The sequence below is a fragment of the Grus americana genome, chromosome 1, assembly GCF_028858705.1.
Source record: "Grus americana isolate bGruAme1 chromosome 1, bGruAme1.mat, whole genome shotgun sequence".
In the NCBI taxonomy this organism is placed as follows: domain Eukaryota; kingdom Metazoa; phylum Chordata; class Aves; order Gruiformes; family Gruidae; genus Grus; species Grus americana.
Genome location: NC_072852.1, coordinates 68,435,375 through 68,458,749, shown reverse-complemented (window position 1 = coordinate 68,458,749; position 23,375 = coordinate 68,435,375). Strand labels below are relative to the sequence as shown.

General features: G+C 48.1%; 1 protein-coding gene across 2 annotated transcripts in view; it reads right to left on the bottom strand.

Moving 5' to 3' along the window:
* B4GALNT3 (beta-1,4-N-acetyl-galactosaminyltransferase 3) overlaps window positions 1-18,483 on the bottom strand; it is a 72,948-nt gene extending 54,465 nt beyond the window's left edge. For both annotated transcript variants that reach the window (XM_054810376.1, XM_054810394.1), the window contains exon 1: window positions 18,239-18,483. In XM_054810376.1, coding sequence (XP_054666351.1) covers window positions 18,239-18,386 — 148 coding nt within the window. In that variant the 5' untranslated portion in view covers window positions 18,387-18,483. The remainder of the gene's footprint in view (window positions 1-18,238) is intronic.
* Between the last annotated feature and the right edge of the window lie 4,892 nt (window positions 18,484-23,375).

Genomic DNA, 23,375 nt, shown 5'->3' with positions numbered 1-23,375 from the left:
AGAACACAGCCTGCATCACTGAGAGTGTTTTAACACAGCATCCAAGTCTGTGATGTCACGAATCCCAAGCTGGGTCTTAACATTAATGTAGTGTAATAAAGTGTCCCATGCTCCAGCTGCATACAAAGGAAAGCACTGCAGCCCACAAGCCTATTATGCAGAATAGTAAAGCTGGCATGGCAGACATGCCTCTGGTCTACAAAACAATGCATGAGCATTGTCAGCAGGTCCTTTAAGAGCAGCAGCACACTGCTTAGCTGCTAAAACCTCCACCTCACCTCCACTTCACAGCATGGCCACCTCGGGCTCAGAGGGAGGAGGGAAGAGCTACGACTAGATGTTCATTACAGATGAGCTCCATGCAGGCCACCTTAGGTCAACGAAGTGCATGTAAAATTACCCTAGCACTAGCCCAGCTGTCTGCCATGCAATAGAGCTCAGCATCAAATTCCCTGGCCACCTGAAACAACGCAAAATGAAGTGCAAGTGCTGCAATTCTGCTGTGAAACAGTTGTTCTTAACCTGGAGCAGACAGGTTTGGTTAGATGTGCTTAGCAAACATGAGGTGCCTTTGGAGCACAGGACACTTAAAAGGCACTATTGTGAGACTATCTTAGCGCACAATGCAAGATTAGGTTAGACCTTTTTCCTGAGAGATTTGATTGCTAGTTTTTGGACTCGGGACTGATTTGGTAGTACTTGGAGTACACAGAGAGACTCTATATGTAGAAAATGCTACACATGGAAATGCCTTTAGAACCTGAGATACACACATCTGCAGAGAGTAAAGTTACAGCCATTTCTTCGCAAAGCTACAGGTCCAGACAGTACTATCACATATATTTTAAATAATAATAACTTTTTTTAAAAATGGGGATTATTTACAAAACAATGCAAAGAAATGCACAAAGGGATTTGTACGGTTTCATTTAAGCCATATAATGAGATGACAAATCCCAAGAGCCCACAACAGACATAGCTCATAAAATCCAAAAGCATGAAAGAAGAATCTTAGCCTACATGCCTGCAACTGTATAAATGTATCCACCACATTCATGAGAAAGAGCACTGATGCTTCTGCCTTGTCCTCAGAGCAGAGCACCTCACTGGAACCGCTGAGGTGGCCAGGGCAGGACAAGGGCTGTCCTGAGCATTTGCTACCAGCACAAGAGGTGGCTCAAATCCTTTCCTACCCCCTATCACCGCTTTCTCTCTCATCCTCAGTCTTTTTTTTTTTTTTCTTTTACTTGAACATGCCTGCTCTGGGAGACCCCTCAAAGCACAGCTCGGTTCAAGGACCAGCATTCACCTGAGCTGTTCTCCCCCAGAAGCCTCAACCCTGGCCAAGCCATATGAGAAGTAGCACTCTCCTGAAAAAAAACCTTTCCAAGAACTAAAACCTTAAGCTGCCTTTGCACCGTATCACTCCACAATAGAGAAACACACCCAGATATAACACCATGGCATATAGGGTCCTGCTCAGCTTGGTAACGAACCACCCTGGGGAAAGAGTGGCAGGTCACCTCACTCGAACTGTTCCAGTTTCAGGGTCTGAGAAGAATTACAAGCAGTCTTCAGACCTGCAGAGCCCACAAAAGGAATCTCTATGGATTTTAGCAGCTTGACTTTGAGGTCTCAGCAGAGCTTGCAAATGCCCAGCTCTGCAGAGGGGAGGCAGCAGAATATTGCGATGGCGCATTTTAAACAGACTGGCTCCAGCCAAAATGCTGGCAATGCGTGCTGTCCCAGCTTCAGGGGAGCACCAGGCTCTTCCAAATGCCTTTTCTAGGGCGGTGGGGGAGCCTTGCTGCTGCATGGCACCTGAAGCACTTACTGTCATGTAGCATCTTCCCAGCAGCTCTGCAGGACCTCGGGCAGGGATGCTGACAGCCTGCCTGGCATGGACAGAGGAGCCCAGCGCTGCAGCTGGAAGACAGACTCTTCCTGGATAGCCTCAGACAGCAAAGGCAGGCCATTGCAAGTGGCTGTCTGGTTGGAAATTAGTATTTTTGCCAGTAGTCAATGCTAGAATAGAGTTCAGCGAAGGGAAGAGAAGACAGAAGAACAATTTCCCCCCCCTCCTCAGTAAGTGATGACTATTAAGAGCAAGGAGGTCCCTCTCATTGTTACCAACAAGTGCAGGAAAAAGCCACTTTTCCATCACAGAACAGCACTCAGCTGAGAAAAGACAAGTCCATCCTCTCAGGCTTGTGAACTGAAGTGACACAACTGGCTTAAGCCCCCGGCCCCAGCAGTGCCAGTACCCCGCAGGGTCACTCCAGCCCTAGCCCTCATGTGTTCCCGGTGCCAGCAGAGACAGCCAGGAGCTGCCAGGAGCACGAGCTGCCAGCGTCAGGAAGAAATCTTGTACTAGAGGACTTGCCAGATTCATGGGAAGGGGAAAAAGCAGGACACAGCTGCCTTCTCCCCTAGCCTCCCAATAAGTCTGCAGCTGGCGGTGCTTTCTTCACCTTGCTGGGTTTCAGGCAAATAAACCCTTCCCAGCAAAAACAGCAGCCCTGAACTGGTCTGACATAGAGCACCATTCCTCTTGCAGCTGCAGGAGGCATATTTTCCCATATATTTTATCTTTCTTTACCCATGCTAAAAATACCTTGATGTCCTTCACATAGAGACTCCTCATTCTACCTCCGGCAGGAAAAAGGAAAAGGAAGCTGGGGACTCACTTGAAAGTTTTGTTTCCTTTACTTCACCAGAATGAAACCGCAGAGCGGTACTCGCAGGAGGGAGGCACCTGTGCCTGGAGCTGAGACAAGAGCAAGGATGGACCCTGCCAGTACCACATCCCCTCCAGTTCCTGGAGCGCTCTCCTTCCCATACACCTAACGTAATGGAGACCTGGCAGAGGACTAGCACGCATCCTCTGTACACACCTCCAGACACAGAGAGGCCACTTTCCAAGTTAGCTGGTTGAATGCGTAAGACACAGCTAGTATAGCCATCCCAGCTGCTCTCACTACTCTGCTCTTTGCAGGAAAAGGGGAATTTCACCTCCCTTTCAGCAGAAACAGTTGTCAGGCAGACTATGAACATGCCTTCCGGGTTTTTTTTTTTCCTTCTTCCTGCAGTTGGCCCAGCTTTCCCCATGAGCAGTGCCTACCAACCCTTGCTGAAAAAACAGAAATCTCAATGCAAACCTTGTTTACATTTACTCTGACCTTTATTAGGTTGTCAAGGGGGGCTCATTTTGCTTCACCACACCCATGGTGTCCCTCAGACTGCCTCCTCCTGAGCTGTCAGGACCGATAACATACAAAACCCACAGCAGTTCTCCCTGCCATTGTACTGCCCTTGCACATACTGTAGGTGGGACTTTCCAAAGGCCACGGATAAAAGGAATAGGGTTTAAGGACCAAGTCCCACCTCAGCTGCATCCTTCCACCCATTTCTTGGCCTGGGCTGTGCAATGCAGAGAAGTGCAATGAATGGGAAAGGTCAGAGGTGAGACCTGTACTCTGGGGACCCACGTGAGTTCCTGCCACTGCGTTACACATGCTAGCAAAGTTGGTTCTCAAAAGACAGGGTAGTGGCATGCCTGGGGCAGCCAAACCAGCAGCACTGTACCAGCAGGGCAGGCTGGGTCTGACAGAATAGTCAATAATGAAACAGCAGGCTTTCCCCTTGCACTGAAGTCATTTGGAGCCCAATTAATGCTTTTCCATTCACGGACATTAAGCGTTTCAAAAGGATAAATAACAATTATCATCGATGTCTTTGCCGTAGAGGGTAACTGAGGCACAGGCTGCTGAAGCAGCTCATTCTGAAGCCACGGCTGCTCGGCAGCAGAGACAGGGATGGCGTGCATCCCTGTTCACCCAGATTTGTGCTGTAACCACCAGACCACAGCCCCTCCTGGAGCCTGCCCTGCTGGGAGCCCACTCTGTAATAGAGAGTGAACAAGGGCTCATTTAGGGTGGGCAACTACTGGGGGCAGTGAAGTCTTCGGCAGCTTGTTCTGGCGGGGTGGGAGCAGTGAATACACACTAGTTTTCTTATGGCAGCCAAACCCCACATCTGCCCAGAAAACCTCTCCGTAAACGGGGAGACGCCTGCAGCTCTGAAGACATCCAGGAGCAAGAATTGGCCTCCCTGACTGTTTATACGATATTCAAAGGGAGACCAAGAAGGAAACAGAGCTCTAAGAATCAGGATTTCCTACTGTGTCCCGAGACCATCCTGGCAATGCCCTACTCTCCCCACCGCTTCAGCATCCCCCCAAGCACTCCCCGGTGCGGCATCTCCACCCCTTGCAACAAGACCCCCAAGAAGCCGGCAGAAATGCCGGGTGCTCTGTGTGGAGAGATTTAAGACCATTTTCCTCTCCCCCTCGCCAGGCTCAGCTGGGTCAGACACAGCATTTGGCAAGAGAAGAGCTCCCTGCTAATTTTAGCCTCCGGCTCTCCACCCAGGCAGCAGCAGCTCAACCGCTATGGAAAGCTGGGCAGCACCGAGGTGAGGGCTGGGAGATGCTGCCTTCAAACGGCCCACACGACCGCGTGCTGCCAGCTATATATAAACTGGTGGCGGGTGGGGGGAGCCGCGCCGGCTTGGACTGAAGCAAATCCCTCCCCATTGCCCAGAGACGGAGCAAGGCGACCTGCTCCCGGGACCCGGGCAGCGCTCGCTGGACTCGTTTTCTGCCCAGAGGAATAATTTAGGCTGCAAACTCACAATAGGATCCCATGTGTTTTACATATTTTTGGACACATCTGGAGCTGGTGCACCTCAGACCCCAGCGCACCATGCCGAGCAAGCACCGCTTTGCAAACACCGCTCGCATGAGAGCCTGGTCCGTCTCCTTCCTGTAATGGTCCCTTCTCCATCATGCTGCCTACTACAAAATGGTTACCCAGGGTGGGGATGCCCTCACTGCTGAGGCTGATAGCTGTAACATCACAGCCTCTACTGTGGGAGTTGGTGCTTGGGGTGAGAGTTTTCCCTTGTGCCTGGACGCAAACTTGCACTGGTTCCAGCAAACAACATCTGTCCCTCCATTTAAGAGAAAAACCCCAAAAGGGCATAGAAAGAAAGACAGAAAGGCAGCCCTGAGAATTATGAAAGGAGCATAGGTAGCATGAACCTCAGCAAATCCAGAGAGTTTCTGGATTAAATGCTACCCGACCATAGACCATAGGACTAAGCACAAACCAAGTATCTTATCTTTGCTTTTTCACTGTACCTAGAGAAAAGAGACTTCACCTTCCTCGTAAATAAAGAGGGACATGTGAAAAATTCCTGACTACATTAGCAAATCCTTCTTCGACAGAAACAACTGGCAAAGCGCTGAGTGTTTGCTAGACACCCAGGACAAAACAGGTAACCACACTCTGCAAATCAAGCGGAGCAGCTGCAGCACTAAGCACAATGCTCTACACAGGGAAACCAGATGTCTTGGCAGACACCATCTACAGTAAAAAGCCATCGTGGTACTAATTTTCAAGGCACCAAACACCCTTATGACACCAAACATGTTCTTAACCACCTCAGTAGAGCTGCTCATGGTCCCCACCAGCTTCTGTAATTATTATTCCTGCATTTTCCTCTACCCCTTTTAAAACTCTCAGTGGCTTGCTCTGTGCCCTCTGGCTCCTTTCTACATCTCCTCTCTTTTTGATCTCTGCACCCGAGTCTGTCAATTCCAACCTCTCTGCTCCACTGAAATCCCAAGTATTTGCTTCTAATTTAGCCTTCAGTTCCTTCCCCCTTGCAACTTTTTGGTGGTCGTTGGCATTTTCTGATCACTCTGCTCCAACACTCATCTCACTATGCCCCATTTTTGGCCACTTCTTACTTTTGTTAAATAATCCCTGTTGTCTGTATTCCCAAATTCTGCCTCTTCTCTCCTGCTTGTCTTGTCTTGCACTTTTCTTTCTTCCTCTACTTCTGCATGAGCTGCAAGACTTGCTAAAATATTTCTTTCCCCTCCTTGATGTGCCTATGTCAGATATCTAAATCAAACACAGAGTTACAAGAAAAAGGTGAAAACAGAATTTACAAAGGATCTAAGTTTAGGAAAAAACCCAACTAATCAAGCTATTTGGAAAGCATGGGTTTTGGGACAAAGCACTCTAGAGAGAGTGCTGGAAGACCCAGAGTTAATTGGCAAAGCAATTACAATTTGCAAAGCAAAGGAAATCAGCTGCATGGCTGGAGCTGATGGAATGCAGACAGCAATCAGACAGTACAGACAAACTGAAATAATACTAGCCAGACTGAGGCAGGGGGACAGTAGGAGTCCAAAGTGGGAACACATCCTCCCCTGCCCCACCAGCACACACAAAAGACCCTCTTCCCCACTGCAGCAAGCAGTGCGAGTCAGTGAGACACACCTGGAAACACCTTGCAAGACCTGCAAGGAACGGTGGCATGTTCAGAAGAACTGCAAGTGCAGAGCATGACTACAGGGCAGCGGCAGCTTTAGCATCATCAGGAGTTCTTCAGAGGAGCAGCAGGGATGAAGATGAGGGCGCAGCAAGAGGGTAAAGGAACGCAAAAGGCAGAGGCATTCATTAGCTGGAGACAAGGTGCAGGTGAGCAGCAGCATGCCAGCAACACTGAAACCGCCAATGGATGAAAAGGAAAAGGCACTGGCAGGAAAAGCAAATTAAATTCAGACTGAATGCTGACGATCTTAGCTCCACCGCTGGAGCAGGTGAACAACACGGACAAATAAATACACATGATCAGCTACAGCCAGTTACTACAGGGGAAAGGAAAACACCCATTACCAAGGTTAAAGTCTGTCAAACCACGGTCTCGCAAAGAGCGTCCAATTCCCTGAACAGGCAGGAGATCAAAGCAGCAGAGACAGAATTAGAATACATCTATCCTAGGATAAATAAGCTCCCAATATAGCACAACCTGGAGCAGTACAACTGGCCTTCAACTCACACACCTTACAAACCTCTTCCTGCCCTAAGGAAGCGGCTGCACTGGGAGAGGCCCTGGGAATTGGTGACGGAGCTGGAGCAGCCCAGGCGCCTGGGCAGGAAGAAATGAAGCAACTGCTGCCATGCTCCTCCTCCCACAAACCTGATTACTTAGGCCTTGAAGAATTAAAAACCTTTATAAAGATGGTTTTGCCCCTGCCTGTGAGGAGAAAGGAGAACAATGGCTGATACCACACCACTCCTGGGGCTTGCGGTGCTCGCAGCTGGTGGTCTGGCCAGCGCGTGGAGACAAACCAAGCGTCAACTTGGCAAAATCTTCTTCCACAGACCACCATTTGGGCTGTGTTTAGCACTGAAGCTCTTTCTAGGACCCCTATGAACTTAGATCCATGCAGATGTTTACTCAGGGCAGGGGGACAGTCCTAGAGGATCATCACCCAAGGCCTGGGAAAAGCTAGACCAGCTAAGTTTAAGCAAAAGGGTCTACATAACCTCTGTGGCAAAAAAAAAAAAAAAAAAAAAAAAAAAAAATTATTGAAAGGTGAAGTGGTTGGCAGCAGTAACACTGAGGCTGCTGTCAGGGTCCCTGTCTCAAAATCATCGGGAAGGGACACAACGATTCTTGGAATAGTGAATTATATCAGACAAATTCTAAATGCTTGAAAAAAAAGTCCTTCAGAGCTAAAGCATCCTACAGGCAAAAGGCTTGAGTTTCAGCCGAGAAACTGAAAAAGAAATCATGCAGGCTTAGTGTTTTGAGAATAAGCAGTAATTCAGCGATCCACAGCTGACACATCGGTTGGTTTTGCTGTACAAGCCTGTTTTACAAACTGAATATAAGCCTAGGAAAGAGATGGTGATTGCAGACGCTCACTAGCACAGGCCACAAAAATGCAGGGGAACCAAGTGCAGTGGCACGTTATACCATTACGTGTGTCACAAACTCATAGAATGCTTTGGGTGGGAAGGGACCCTTAAAGATCAGCTAGTCTAATCCCCCTGCCACGGGCAGGGACATCTTTCACTAGATCAGGTTGCTCTAAGTCCCATCCAACATAGCCTTGAATGTTCCCAGGGTTGGAGCACCCACAGTGTCTCTGGGGAGGCTGTTCCAGTGCCTCACTACCCTCATGTCCAGAGGCAGTTCCCTCAGCCTGCGCTGGTGTGCCTGGCCCCTCACCACATCAGAGGCCCTGGGTTGGGTCCACACCCCACCCACCCGTGTCCTTCCTGGGCTGGGGAGACCAGAAGGGGACAGAGGAGTTCAGATGCAGTCGCCAAAGTACCAAATAAGAGAGGAGGAAAGCATTTTTCTGTTCTTTTTCTTGTTTTATTGTCGGGTTTTTAATTGTTCACTACCAATCTTGAAAAGAACTCCTAAATGAAGCAGCTAAAAGGCACCTTCACACTGAAGGCCAGCACTTATTCCTAGCAAAACTGCAGTCTTCTGCTTCTCCACAGAACAGCTGCCTTTCTAACTTCTTTGCTTGATCCGTTGCTATTCTTTGGGCACTGCTACAGAGGGTCTGGCTTTATCTTCAACCACTCATCGGGCAGCCTTGTCATTCTCAGACTGAAGAAACCCCACCTCCAGGCCCCAGGAACCTTGATGGTTCTCTGAGGGACTCCTCCTATTGTCCCAGTGCAGCAGCCTGGCAGAAGCCAGATTGTCTCGTCCCCTTTTCTTGGGGCTCAGAGAAGAAGAGATGACACTCCTTCAGAGGTAGTGGAAAAGAACGGCTCACACAACCCATGGCAATCAACAAAATAATTGTTGATGCTGGGAGATGGAATGGGTGAGCCCGCAAGATGGCCGGGCATGGAGGCTGGGCCTCCCAGCTAATGCTGAGCACAGAGGCTAGACCAATAGTAGGGTGCTGGCCAGGCACTCCTGTGAAACCATGGAGAGGAGCCCTGACACAGTGTAGTGGTGCCAGGTGAGCCATGCTGGAGGTGGATCCACTCCCATTGGTTCTTCTTGATCTTCAGGTGGATCCACTTCCATGGGCTCCACACCATCAAACACAAGCAGTGGCCATCACTACCATGCGGCTGATGGCATCCCCCTACTGATGCTGCCTCCTCTTCCTCCACATCTCCTGCAACTGCATATCTGCGTTCCCATGCAAAAGTGGGCAGCCACTTGCCTTGCTGCTGTGAGGCCTCTTCCTTCCAATCATCCTTGGAACCAGAGGGCCTTGAAGCTCAGCAAATTGTGGGCCAGCAGCCAGGATCCCTGTATTTATAGAGCCCAGAACAGAAGGCAGTGAGGTGGCTTGTAACATCAGGAGGCCACTGTGGTGGCAATGCACATAGCCAAAGGTGGCTGTTTTGGGAGTTGAAGGGCCTGTAGCCTGAAAGATGCCCTACTGCGGGAGAAGGAGGAGGGTTGCGGGGCCTAAGGGATCCTTTCCTAGGGATCGCTCCCCTGCGCCACTCTGCTGCCCCTCAGGCACAGGCATTGCTCTCCACCTCCCCTCACATGCTCTGGGCTCCAGCCCCCTCCTCATCCCGTGTCTGGAGTCCCGTGGAGAAGATGGTGGCCATAGTGTTCCAGGAGGGTTGGAGGTCCTCAGTGACCCCTCCCTCACTGACCCAGCTCCCTGCAAGCAACTCTGCCCCTCACACTCAACAGTTGCTGGAGGGGAACAAAGCATCCAGACATCTTGCTGGCAGGAAGGGAGGTGCAGCCAGCCTGCCCAAGGTCTCCCAGTGCTCCATCAAGTCATTGTTGATTGTAAAGTGTTGCGTGGGTCCTTCTTTCCCAGCCCTGTCCCTGGAGCATGGAGGGGTGCCATCTCCTCCACACTGAGCCTCAAGGGAGAGGGCCTAGCCTCCCTCAGGCCACTGTGCTGGCACAACGCAAGGAGTCTGTCTGAGGTCACCAAAGGAGGTCTGTGGGGCCAGGAGGTGGCAGGGTTTCTTTCCACTCCAAGGTTCACCCTTGCTCTATTCTCTAGCTTTAAGAGCAAACCTCACTGCCTTTTTTTTTTTAACACATTAATAAGAAATGAGCAACATATGACCTTGGAAAGACTTTAATAACGCGCTCATTCTTAACACCTTGGCTTGGGTGTTATTTTGAATTTCTAAATAGATGGAACTACTTCCTCCTATTGCCAGGAGAGTACAGACTATGGGTCATAATTGCTGTTCACAATATTTCCTCTGAAATGGGCATGCACTGATATTTTCAAGACATGGCAATTGCAAAATGAGTCATCTTATACTTACTCCTTATGTTAGGCAGACAATTTATTTTCAAGGTACACGTCTGGAAATTATCATTCATTCAGGTTTGATAGGAAAACTTGGTTTTGGCAGATAGTTGGTTTATTTTGCATTTTTGATTGAAAACAAATAAAACCCTCCCAACTGGCCTGCTTGCAACAAAACATGGATTGTAGCAGCTAATGCTGAGTGAGCTGCCGCAGCAGGTAATTGAGACTATTAGTACGGGGTGGTCTGGACAGGATATTCTCTGCCCATTATAAATCTTGTTCTGCAGCTTAGATGGGGTTAATAGCACCCAGACATGACTACTGCAATTTTACAGAAAACAACATTACAAAATCTAAATAAAACTAATTTAGGAATTGAAGTATTTACGAGAAGGGCTGGAGATACCTTAACTAGCCTCAAATGAACGGCAGCACTGAGGAAGCTGTCGGAGTTGCCAACACCAAATATACGGGCCAAGTCAAACAGCCCACGCTAATGACATGGAAATAAGTGGCCTCTTCAAGCAAGGCAGAAACAGATTTATTTAGAATGGCAGGAAAAAATACACATATCATTAATGTAGATTATCCTCACTTCAAGAGAGCTCTACTAGGCAATTCTGCAGCCTAACAGGTAATGATGCAAATCAAATATTTTTACTGGTAAATGGGATATAACAGTATCTGACAATTAACTACTGTTTAGTGTGCATGAATTTACACAATTTCAGTGAAACACAGGCTTCCATATAAGCCTACTAGTTTCTAATACTCACAGTCCAGAGGGCTAGCAGAAAAGAAAGTTAAAAAGATAAAACATGCCTGTTACGGAAGGCCCCATAGTCAAGTCTCTGATCCGTATTCAGTGTTTTTAATTACCAAGTAGCACCGACTGTCAACTGCTCATATTTGGCTCAAGTGGGAAAAAAATCAAGAATACTCAGACTGTCTGAAATCAACATCAAGGTCATTGAGATGGAAACCAGGAAAGAAGAAAACCCCCACAGATGATGAAAAGGCCTGGGACTTACTGTTTGCATCTCTGATGGAAAACAGTGGCACAGAAAAGCAAGAATAACACAAGATGCAATACTTTTGCCACATAAGGGTATCAGATAGACCTACAATGTCAAGTAACAGGTGACAGCTTTTCCAACTTTTAGTAACAACGGAGATAAGAAGCTACATTGACCTCTTTTCCCCTCAGAAAAAAAAAATCTCAAATGGGAAATAGTCACAGAATGCTGAAATCACTAAGCCTTCAGAAATGATAAAAGCAGAATTAGTGACATTTTGAGATGGGCACTGATGCTTCAGGGGGACTCACAGGTCTACCCGACAATCTTTGGATTGTCTGAAATGATCCAACATCTCAAAGACTAATTGAATCTCATTATTCTGTGTAGCTGATTTAAATTCTTTATTATGCCAACATGAATTATTGTTCTGAAGTGTCTTTGGAGAAGGCTGAGCCCCAGACCATCTTAGCATCTCAAAGCACAGGGGACTCTCTCCAGATCAGGAATATCAAAGCCTTTGTGCTTTGGCACGGGAAAGTCTTCTCAGGAAAACAGAAGTACAGAGGAGCTCTGGTCAAGATCCCAGTGTATTTTGGTTTGGCTGATTACACACACAGGCTATGAATTTCTAACATCATGAAAACCGTAAGTATCTAAGGACCAGGTTCACATCTGTTTCCACCCAAGGCACTACATGAATTTTTCTTAAATCTCACACCACATCTAAATAAGACAGCTTAGTTCCTTTTCTGGAAAGCCCTACCCAGCTATTACTGCAAGCCTGAAAAAAAGCAATTGAATTGGGAAGTGACTGGGAATAGGAACATCAATGCATGGTGAGAACAAATAGGAAAGGGAAACTCCAAGTACAACAAAATATATAACCCCATCAATTCTTCATGTTATCATCATAAACGCTGGAGGAAGAACCCCATCATCACTCCATTTTCCCCACTGCCACAACCTACAAGACAACCTCTGTTTTCAGGGAAACATCCTGCCTTTTACCATACTGCAGATGTTAGTAATTCCAAACCATCAGATGAAAGACAACGTCCGTCATCTCTCCCAGCACCACTTGTCCTTCATATCTGCCTGGACTTGCAGGTGAGAGAAGGCAGAGCCGTCACATTACTATACCATACACAGAAACGCATCTCCAGAATACAACAGCATTCCTCTGCCAACCCCACAGCACAGAGGAGACGCACAGGAGAGCACCGCTCCGTGAGATCCGAGTCATCCTAAGCCAGTCTCAAGACAGGAAGGTGTGGTGCAGGAATACATGCTGTGTTGGCACACCACTACACAAATCTGTCACAGGTAACATGTACATGAAGGGATGGTGCAAGAGTTTATTTATAATGATAATATGTAATGTTTGCAAATGATTTGGGGATCTTCTTGGGGCCAGACAAACTGTAGGCCAGGTTCCAAGAAAACAAACACTTATAACTCTCACTCAGTGCACATGGACCCAGGCACTTGGTGCTGCTCCACAGAAAAGTTATTTAAGAGTCAAATCTCTATGTGACTTCAAAAGGCCAAGTTCACAAATTACCTGCAGTATCTGCCCCAGCAGCAGTGAAAGGATACAGTGGGCCAGGACAAGTATGGCATGGCTAGCAAGAGGTCCAGGTGTCCCCTGGCTGCTGTGTCAATGAACTTCACCACCAAGCTACAGTACGATCCAAATTGCTCTCAGTGGCCCTGGCTTCTCTGAGTCTGTGATAGCGGTCTGTGCTGTGAGTATGGGCCTGGGGATATTGACTCACTTTACATACACCAGTGCAGAGCAAGATGTAACAGCACTTCTGATCGTCCTCCAGGGAGACTGGACTGACCACCTGGAAGTGAAAAATCTGCCCCACCTGCAGTGCCCATCCTTCCCCCACAGCTATGGCAGCCCACAATGTGCTTTGAGGAACAGTGTTGCTTGGCACAGGCCCTCATGAATGAAGGTCTCACTAGTGTCTTCGAAAGCACAGAAATACCATATGCATTGTTCATGGTACAGATGTTCCTCTGCTGCCAACACTCTTCTTCAGTCAGGATGAGGTGCTTTGGGGATGATAGCTAGTTTAACTTTTCCTCTGTGTTAACAGTTTCCACAGAGAGGAAACAGGTACTTCAACCACCACTGGAGAGCCACGTGGTCCAATCTCTCCCCACGGGCACTCGGTAACCTTCCATGCAATTAGCTATGCAAAAGAGCAATACCATGCACGTTCAGGCAAGTCACCTTGTGTGTGAGCAATTGCAAAAGTCAGCCCGCGTGCATGTAAATGAACCTGCATATGTAGGTGTACTCACCCTTATGCATAGGTGCTTCTGAAGGTACCTGGGCAGGGAGGCTAGAGAAGGAAGTCCATGCATTACATTAAATGAGCAGCTTCAGCTTTCTGCCAGCCACTTTTCTCATGCAAACACGTACACCTGCCCGTTCACACAAACACTTGGGTCAGTTTTCAAGCAACTCACACTGCTTTGTAGCAGCCTGGATGCCTGAAGATCAGAGAGCCTACAACGGTGGAGCGGCAAGAAACCAATTTTCTGGGGAAGGAAAGGGACAAGGTGTACACACTGGGGAGGTGGAAGTCTTACCATAACAACTTTTTTATTTGCACATCTCCACGGTTTCTTTTGAACTCCTCCTACTTCCCACTTCAGAGAGTGGGACTGCATGCTGCTGAGTTAGAAAAGCAGCAGTCAGACACTAGAAGCGAGACAGAAACCACTTGTCACAGTCCAAGATAGGAAGATAACACACTCCGTTTTATTTACACACAACAATAAAATGTGGAGGAACAAGTGTAGATTGAAGCAGCCGGTAGAGGCAGGTTAAAGAAGGGACTCCTGATCCCTTGTTCCTATAAACTATACCTCTCAGCAATCTAATCTAATCCTACACACCCTGCTTGTGCCTGACTCAGTGTGACACTCACACCTGCAATAAAGGAAATTACTGCAAGTGATGTAGTCTCCTGAGATACCATGGTCTTTGCAGCAGAAAAAGAGAGTCTGCACAGCAACGGCTGGGAATGACCTCACCTCCAAGTTTCTTCAGGGATGGGGACTCACTTTTACTACGTCGACACAAGGTTTTAAAGCAAAGGGGGATTGTTGCACATCCTCATTGCCTACAAGCACGGCTCGCTGATGCCAGCCTTGCTCCCTCAGAGTCAGACCTTTCTGCATGGGTGGGCAAGACAAGGCAAAGAAGAGAAACAGAGGTAGCAGGAGCAGGTCTCTGACCCACCAGCCTTCCCATCCAAAGAGAATTGCAGCAGCTCTGGGAAGAGGCAGCGCCTTGGGGTGGGGTTCTTCCCTGACCAAGATCGGTCCCTGCCCCTGCCCCTCGCAGCTGTGCTGCCAAGCCAACGGCACTAGAGCAGTAAAGGCAGGGTGCGGGACTTGCTCTCCAGACCTGGCTGCACTGGTATTTTTTCCCTCCCCAACATCTTGTTCATCCTTGAAATAAGAAAGTTTCCCCATCTGCAGCATTCACTTGCAGGAGCAAAGCGTGCTGTGTAACACCTTGTAAAGACAAGAAAAACATTTCTATTGGAGAGCACACAGAGGTTAGTGCCTGTCAGCAGCAGGAGTAAACAGACTGTCTCCAGCTCCTCGGGTTTCTTGGTAGGGAGGCAGTGTCCTGCCTGTTACAACTTGTTTTGGATGACAACAGGCCACATTTCGTGTGAGGAGAGCTGTACCCATCTTCAACTCACATCAGCCTGCTTGTTTTTCTTCACTCATCTGTAAACATGTTTAAGATTCGTATAAATACCTATTGACCAGCAGAGAGGAAAAGAAAGAGACACCCCACAACAACAGGAACAGAAACACCCTCCTGCCCATGAGAGAGCGGAGTCCCTGCCAGTGAGACACTCTGGGAAGAATACGTAGGAATACCTTGATGCAGTCACATCACAAGAAAAAAACACGTTTGTTTTTTTTTTTTTAACCAGCCCAACTGCTCATTTCAGCATCATCTTCAAAGGAAAGCTATCACTCATGAAAGCCCATACTATCATCCATCCCTGTCCAGCCCATCCCAAACTTCCCTGACAGTGAGAAAAGGGCCCAGATGAACTCAGGCACGCATGAATCCCACAATACCCATGGGGTACGAATCCTGCACCTCAGCCTGGTCCCTCAACCTTCGACTTTAACATGGCAGCAAAATGAACCTCACGGCCAGAGCCTCCCCCAGCATACAGTGATACTACGCCACGGAAGCCAGTGGGCACTGATGATTACGGCATATTCTCCTAGACCCTTTATTCTCTTTCATCCAAACTTATTTATATGCTTAACTTTGTTACGTAGCAAAGCTGCATATACATCAAGGGAGGACAGTCAGGGCCTCAATTTTTAATCATCACTTACTCATATGCCCATACCCAGGCTGTCTGATGTTTACTTCCTCCACCACACACTGATCTGGTGGGGAGAGGAGCATGAAGCTGGGGAGGATGTGCCATGCCTGAAAACTTGCTCTAAGGCACTGACCCGGGAGCAGGGACAGCACAGAGGCATCACAGCGGCTTGTGTTCCACCCCATGCACAGCTGAGAGGAAAGGGAATATTTTCTGTGACTCCTTACAGCCTTGCAAAAGGAGGGCTCACCTCTCTGGAAAGAGAAAACATACTTGGCTTTCCATACACAGGCTGTTCTGCAATGCCTTTTAGGGAGATAAGAAAGTCTGTTACAGACATAGGAGATGGAAACAGTGATCTCCTGTAGATCTCCTTCCAAGCCCAGAGGCTCTTCAGCTTTCTGGCCCCAATGGAGGGACCCTCTTAGACTTTTGCCCAGAAAAATTACCCAATAAACAGCCTTTGTATTTTATCAGCAATAAGTGGGGAGACTGTTGCATCAGATAAGTTGAGGTGGAAGCTCTGGGTTGATCCCTGGTGTGGCTTACAGTAGGGTTTCCACCTGGGACATGCAACAGAAAACAATGCAGAAACAAGAGCGCAAAAGAATTAATTGCTCTGAGAGTCACTCCCTCCTACACCAGCTCCCTGGGATCTCTGGAAAGAGTCGCCACGTGGAGTCACAAATGCAGCCGCCACAGTCCCCAGAGAAGGAAACATTACTTAGTTTTAACAGCCAAAAGAAAACAAACACTATTTGTCTTTCACTTCAACTTCTGACTTCTCTTAAAACAAAGCAGGCTTTTAGAGGTACTGGGGCAAAAGGAAGGGTGGGGAGGGTCACAGATTAACCTTCCTCCTGTTAGCAGGTTCCAGGATCCTGGCCACGAAGCCAGGAAAACATGACGCCAAGTGCCCAGTGCACCCACAGAGCCTCAGCTCTCCGGGCACAGCCGCTCTCCCTCCATGATGCTGCAGAGCCTGTGGGGAGCTGCCTGCCGGAGGGTTTCACCCTCCCACCCTTTCCAGCAGCATTTAAATGCCTTCCACACGCAATGAGCGGCAACATCTCTGGTGGATTTGGGAGGATCTTCGCTTTTATATAACTGAACTTTAATATAATGTAATTAATTTTCCTCATATTCTGTTTTAGTTGGTAGTGACCATAGTCACGTCACTGTTTCCAGCTTCAGTCTTAAACCAGAATGACTTTTATAACAAAGATGTAAAAATAACCCTATCTAAAAGCAAAAAGGAAGAACCCAACTCAGAAGAAAAGTTGTTCACTCCTGCGCATCTCTTCTCATGCTCTCTGCCTGTTTCTCCCAACCCCTCCCTCTCCCTTTGCATCGCTGGCTGCGAAAGGACCATCAGCTGTACGGCTCCAAGCACCTGAATCAGCCCCTCTCTCCTTATTACCACTATTTTAAATACCTCTGAGTGGTTTGTTTTCTCCCTTGTCACGCTGCACAAGTCCTCTACAGCCTTCTCTAAGGATCTTTGGGGGGTATGAGCAAAGTGGTGTACAGCAAGAGGCTTGGCTACATTGCGTGAAAGATAGAATGTAAAGTAGACTTGTAGTGCAACCCATCTTCTCATGTCCAAACTAATGCCACCAGGCATAAAAAGCAGATTATAACTACATAATTTATCCTAGCCAAAGAAATCAGATCTTTGGAAGTTGGAAGAATAAATAGGTGGGTTTAGCCTTAACATCACATGTAATACAGAACAAATGGACAAGCTGAAGTCCTGTAATGGACTTTGTGGGAGCTCCTTCATGGAGTTCCTTGCACAGCCACAGTCTAAAGCTTTAAGACTGAAACCAAGCCTGCTTCATGCGAGTAAGAATCAGGGGTTTGTAACGTGTAATGACGGGACCAAGATGCTGAAAAGTATTAATAGTTAAATGCTCACATGTATTTGGAAAACTGCTATCAAATTAGATTGGCACCAAGCACTGACATTATTTTAAAAACAGCAGCAGCAACATCAGAAGCTTTTACAAAACCTGGGACTATTCAAAACTTTCTTGTAACTGTAAAAAAGAATAGAAGCATAAAAACCCACATGACACAGATAGAAGTAACTTACTCTGCTTTGGAAAAAAAGAAGGTAACTGCACCTGGTATCAGCCCTGCTGTGCTCCTAGAAGTTAGCACAGAATGAACCCATTACTAGCTGAGTGGTGCGCATCTCCAGGGTATGCATTCCCTCTTCCTTTGCATACACTTCTCTCATCAAAGCAATATTCAAAGCATTTTTGCTGCCTTCCAGGTTAGCACCAGAGCACCAAGAACAAGAGCCACCCCAAAGCCGTGACTCCGGGCTCTGCAATTCCAGCGAGGTCACGTTTTGACAGGTCTCCTGACAGAGAGGAGGGCGAGAGCCGGCAGGACAAAGGCAGAAAAGCAAAACCCCCCAACTCTCATCTCCTTCCCGGGGGACAAAACCCACCTCCGTCCCCCAGAGCTCCCCAGCCAGCAGCGGCTCCCCGCTCGCCGGCAGCGGGCTGCGCTCACCGCCTCTTCCCCGGCCGGCCTGGAACCAGGGGCACTGCACCAGGCTCCCGAGCGGGACGGAGCGCCCGGGATAGCCCGGCACCGCGCCGGGCTGCGCGGGGCGGGACGGGACGGGACAGGACCAGACCCTCCCGCCCTGCCTTCCCTTTCCTTCCCCCCAAGCGCCCCTTGGGGTAACTCACTGCGGTCCAGGGGACCTCCGCCGCCGGCCGCCGCGGCCACCAGCTCCAGGTAGGCGGCCCAGAGTCCCAGGGCCAGCGCGCCCAGGGCCAGCAGCAGCCGCAGTAGCCGCCGTCGCCGCCGCAGCCGCGCCAGCAGCCGGCCCCGCATGGCGCCGCTCAGGGCGCCCGGCCCCCGCCGCTGCCCCGAGGCATGCCACCGCGCCGCACCGGCACGGCACGGCGCCGCTGCCTCGGACCCCCTCTCCTCCGCGGGGCGGGCCCAGGTGCGGGGCGGCGCCGCGCCCCCGCGGGGGCAGCTCCCGGGCGGGCTCTGCCGCCGGCCCCCGCACCTGCCTCCGCCCCGCGGGAGGCCGAGCCGGGGGCTCCGCGGCGGCGGCGGGGCTGCCCCCGTCATCGTTCCCCCTCGGCTGCTGTAGGGGCTGGCGGGCGCCGGAGCCCGAGCCCCGAGCCATAGCCGCCTGGGCCGCGGGTCGGTGGATCCCTCCAGTGAGAGGATGGGAGACGACTCCTCTGCACAGAGGGAAGCAGGACAAGAGCAGAGAGATTCACATCCACAGTTACACACAGCTGAAAGCCATTTTAAAGTGGCTTTCACCTGGTGCAACAAGCGTATTTACTTCAAAGTGCTTTGCTCAGTCAGGAGGAACAGGGCTCACAAAGTCTCCAAATCTGATTTCTGAAGCAGCTGACTAGATGCGATGTTACACTACTCATACCCACCCAAGGGAGGACCCAGGAGGCCCACAGGAAGACCAGGACCTTCCTTGGGTGTGTGTAGTGTTTCATTTCACATCTCACATGCTTTGAAGTGACTCTCCTGGCTGTCCCCCCCCAAACTGTTGGTTTGGTTCACATTACCAAGCAGTCTCAGAGGATGCAAACTGGGATCCTCCTGGGTGAAACTACAATGGAAGATGTCCTCTGGGACACATGTAATGCATCCAGCTGGGGAGCTAGTCCAGAATAACCCCTTTCCAAACATGTATGGTATGGGTGTTGGGTCATTGGCACCCACCATTTCCCTCTACACCTCTGCTCCTGCACAGATGCAGGAAGAGAAGCACTCAGGCTGAAGTTAATTTTTAAAATGCACGCAACAATGATAGACCTTTTCTTGAGGGTCCAGCTTCCTTTCACAGCAGCCCTCTGAAGCGGGAGGCGGAGCAAAAGGACACTTGCCACTATTTAGCCTTAGAAAATGTGCCAAAGGCCTTTTAAATGGCATGCAGGGCCGTGGAAGAGTGGTGTGAGTCCCAGCAGTGACAGGCTGACAGCGGCAGAGTGCTGGCACCCCAAGCATTGCGCTAGTTGGGGTCAGAAGCCACTTCCTTTAGCCTCTGTAATCCCCAGCATTGAGTGCTGAACACTGTGTTCCCAGTGTCCAGGCAGCACCTAGGGACCCCGCTATTACCTGTCACGCATTGGGATGGATAGACGGACAATAGGTTTCCTTTTTCTGAATATCTCACAAAAGTTTCAGAGCAGTTTCTCTTCAGCTCTGTGTTGGAGAGATTTCTCTTATTTCAGGAAAGCACATTCAGAGAGTTTTATACCTCATTGTGAAGAGACCTGTCATTTCTCAAGATGGAAACAAATCCTGTGGTGTGGGAGGCTGGTGAGCAGCTCTGCCCTCCGGCTCCCCAGCCTCCCTGGGGACAAGGTCCTTTCTGCAACTTTCGAGGATGCAACGCTTGCGTTCCTCCTTCCTACCTTGCCAGAGGCTGCAGATGCACATGGCACCGATCCAAGTTTGAATCATGGTGCTGCTTTCTCCAGTGTGAACCGAAAGGGTTGCCAGTACCCAGCCACCACCGGTGTCCATGCAACAAAAAACTTGAAGCTGTGCGCCAGTTTAATCCTTGCAAGGCCCAAGTCTCACATAAGGGCATGACACTCACTGAAGTTTTTTGGCTGTGTGTTGGTTTGGGTTTTTTTCCAGCATAACAGAAACAAACCAAGTTTTTCTTATTTGTTAAAAAAAAAAGAGAAAATACTAGGAAAAATGTGTGATAAATACAGATCTAAATTAAAGTTTATTTACTATTTCAAGAATGAGAATTGAATGATATATTCTTAGCAGAAAGCTGTCTGCATTTCTTAAATGAACAACCTTAAATTTGAAAAGTGACAACTGCACTTTGTTGCATATTAAAATAAGCAAGCACATTTTTCTCTTGTGAACATGGCACTAAAATGGAGGGGAGGGGAAAGTGAAATTATAGGCTAACAGTGGTATTGATGACTTGAAACAAAATATTTTTCCTGATAGAACTGTGCTATAATGAAGATACAGAAAAGCTCTTGTCTCTGTAGAAAAAGCTTAAGAAAATAAGTGTGACATGTTGGTGTCTATCTGTTACAATATAGCTACGGTGGAACAATATTAAGGAAGAAAATTAATCTGGATGTGTAATAAAGAGTAAATGAGGAATATGAATAGCCCTACACTGTACTTAAAGTAACTTATTTTGGACCATTTATTCTTTGCAGAAAGCACTCATGCCCAGGAGTAAAATTATCACTTACAGTGGTGTTTTTTAAAAGCACCCCAGAAAAATGTTTTTATCCCAAGTCTACCAGCAGCCCCATATTCCTGATGCCTCAAGCACCCCAAGTCACACAAATGGTGCCCAGACCTCCACGTCTCTCATCTTCACCGAGTGCAGTATGGTAGCAGTGGAAACCACAGCTTGGAATAATCCCACATGCTGGGGTCAGCCCTGCTGGGGAAAGAAACTGCAAGTGAGCTGGAAGCAGGTGATGCAGGAGTAGGGTCTGTGACGTATTCGGATGACTGAGACAGGGAGCTGACACTCCTGCAATCAGCCTGACTGACCATCCTTGAACATGGGACAGATGGCTGCAGTGCATCCCTTCGGGATACACCTCTCCGAGCCCAGCCTGGATACCCGCTTCAAAGAAACTGATGATTTGCCACATGAGCCAACTGGAGTATTTTTTGCTTTGTTTGGGCTTTTGTTTGTTTTCTATTTTGGCTACGTTTCCTCATGATAAAAGCAGCCTTTGATACGAGTGGAGCACTTAACGACACGCATCTCCTGTTCCTCCCGGCTCCCCTCTCTAGCTCTGTCTCTGTGCATCCCTGCCTCTTCTTGTTATGCTTTTGCTTCTAGTTATCTAACAAGGGTTTCTCTGTTCTGTAAATTACTTTTAGCTCTGTGCCAACATCCTTTCTCTGTAGGCTCCCCTAAGGTTCAATTATCCGCTGCTTGCTCCTTCCCTTCTTTCTTCTTGTGTAATTTTCATTTTAACACTAATTACCAGCTCCACACCAAGGATACCCAACTGTCCCTAGCTTTCACCCTGGTGGCTCCACACCCCTCTTCCTGACCTCAGCCATGCTCTGAAGCACAAACAATGACTTCATCTCAACATTCATAATCAAAATGGCTCAAAAGCAGAAATGTTTCTGAGAGGAAAAGGCCATCTCTGAAGATACAGGTCCCTATTATTTCCCTTTTGGGCTCCTCAGGAATGGACTGGGCTCTAAAAGGCATTACTGGCAGAGCTAGCCCAGTAAAATCCCTGTCAACGCTGCAGTTTCACATCACAGTAAGAGAATCAGCATGGTCCTGCAATTAACAAACTATTGGCAAAAGGACCTTCTTGCCCAGTTAAGTTGTACTGATATGGTGGGGTTTGCTAACACTGTTATATTAATTGGCCACGTGATTTTTACCAATAGTTACGCTACCAACATTTGCATGAACTGGCCTGAGCTGGGTTTGAGACTTGCTTTCACTCTTCCGGCGGCTGTGCTCCCTCAGTTCCAACTTTGACAGCAGCATCGCCGTCACACCACTGCTCTCCTGCAACTTACCTGTTGAGGTGGAAAGCCTCATTCGCGCTTCTATCTCTTCATGGCATAATTCTTCATAGGTCTCGAGCCCTACCTGTTGACATAGACATAGCCTGCCTTTCCTTTTCAGCTGTAAAGGGGACAATTTTTTACATTAACTTCACCCAGTGCCTCCAGGAGCCCGCACTTATTGCAGGCCCTGCCCCATGAATTGGCCTGAATTGCTTTCTGCGCATCAGAACAATCTCTCAATATCTAGAGCAGATGCTTGCACTTCCAGAAAAAAGCTTTTATATACTTTAAGCTGAGAACTTTCAAAAGACTTTTGAGGCTTTAGATGTTTACCATAATGAAAGATATCTCTACATCTTCAGTCAGATTTGAAAACACGGATTTCCAAAATGAACAGTCTTGCCTAAATTTCCTCCTTCGCTGTCTTAAAAGTACCTGTACTTGTTTTATATTTTAAGTGACTGTGCTCATCATCCTTATGTTTCAAGAAGTTCCAAAGATGTGCCACAGTTATTTCATTAGGGACGTTACAGAACACAAAGCTGAGCAGCTTTCCCTATGATGACACCGAGCAGACTTCCATCCACCCAAGCTAGTACTGAAGAGGAAAAAAAACTGTTTTACTGGACACTGAGGAGTGACTCACTACTGAGAGAAATGTTACAGTGAAAGAAAGGCAATTTAATCTCTGAATCAATATGGGAGAATCCAGCATATCCTGGGCATGTTTCACCAGGGTAAATCCAAAGATTTTTATTCAAATCACTCCCATTTCAACAATGAAATCCTTCATGCCCATGTAGTTAATCATTGTCTTGCTTTAACATTGAAACACTTCTGTGTTGAAAGGCTCTCTGGGTTTTCTGAATAAAAACAAATAATCCATATTTACGTACTTGTAATCTGTCCACAATCCAACAGCACTGCAATTCTTAAAACATGCAATTTAGTCACTATAAGCAAATAATCAACCCCATTGAGGGCTCTGTTTATAAAGCTATATTTTTGGAGCTTACTTGAAGGGCAGCCGCTCTAACTCATAGTCCAAGATGCCCTTTCTCCAAACAGTTCATTTGGTGCTAAATGGCAAGTATCTCAAGTCCACCCCGCTCTTCTCAAATACTTCAGCCATAGCAGAAACGTTTCCTGCTGGTGGGCTAAATTCCAGTTACCTCCAAAGCTCTGTTTCAGACAGAAAGTCCTAAAATTTTGATGCAACATAAGAACTGAAACAAACTTTGTTCTTTGTGTCCAAACCCTGTGAATACAGCAGCCAAAAGGAGTCATCGCAGCTTTCACCTCTCG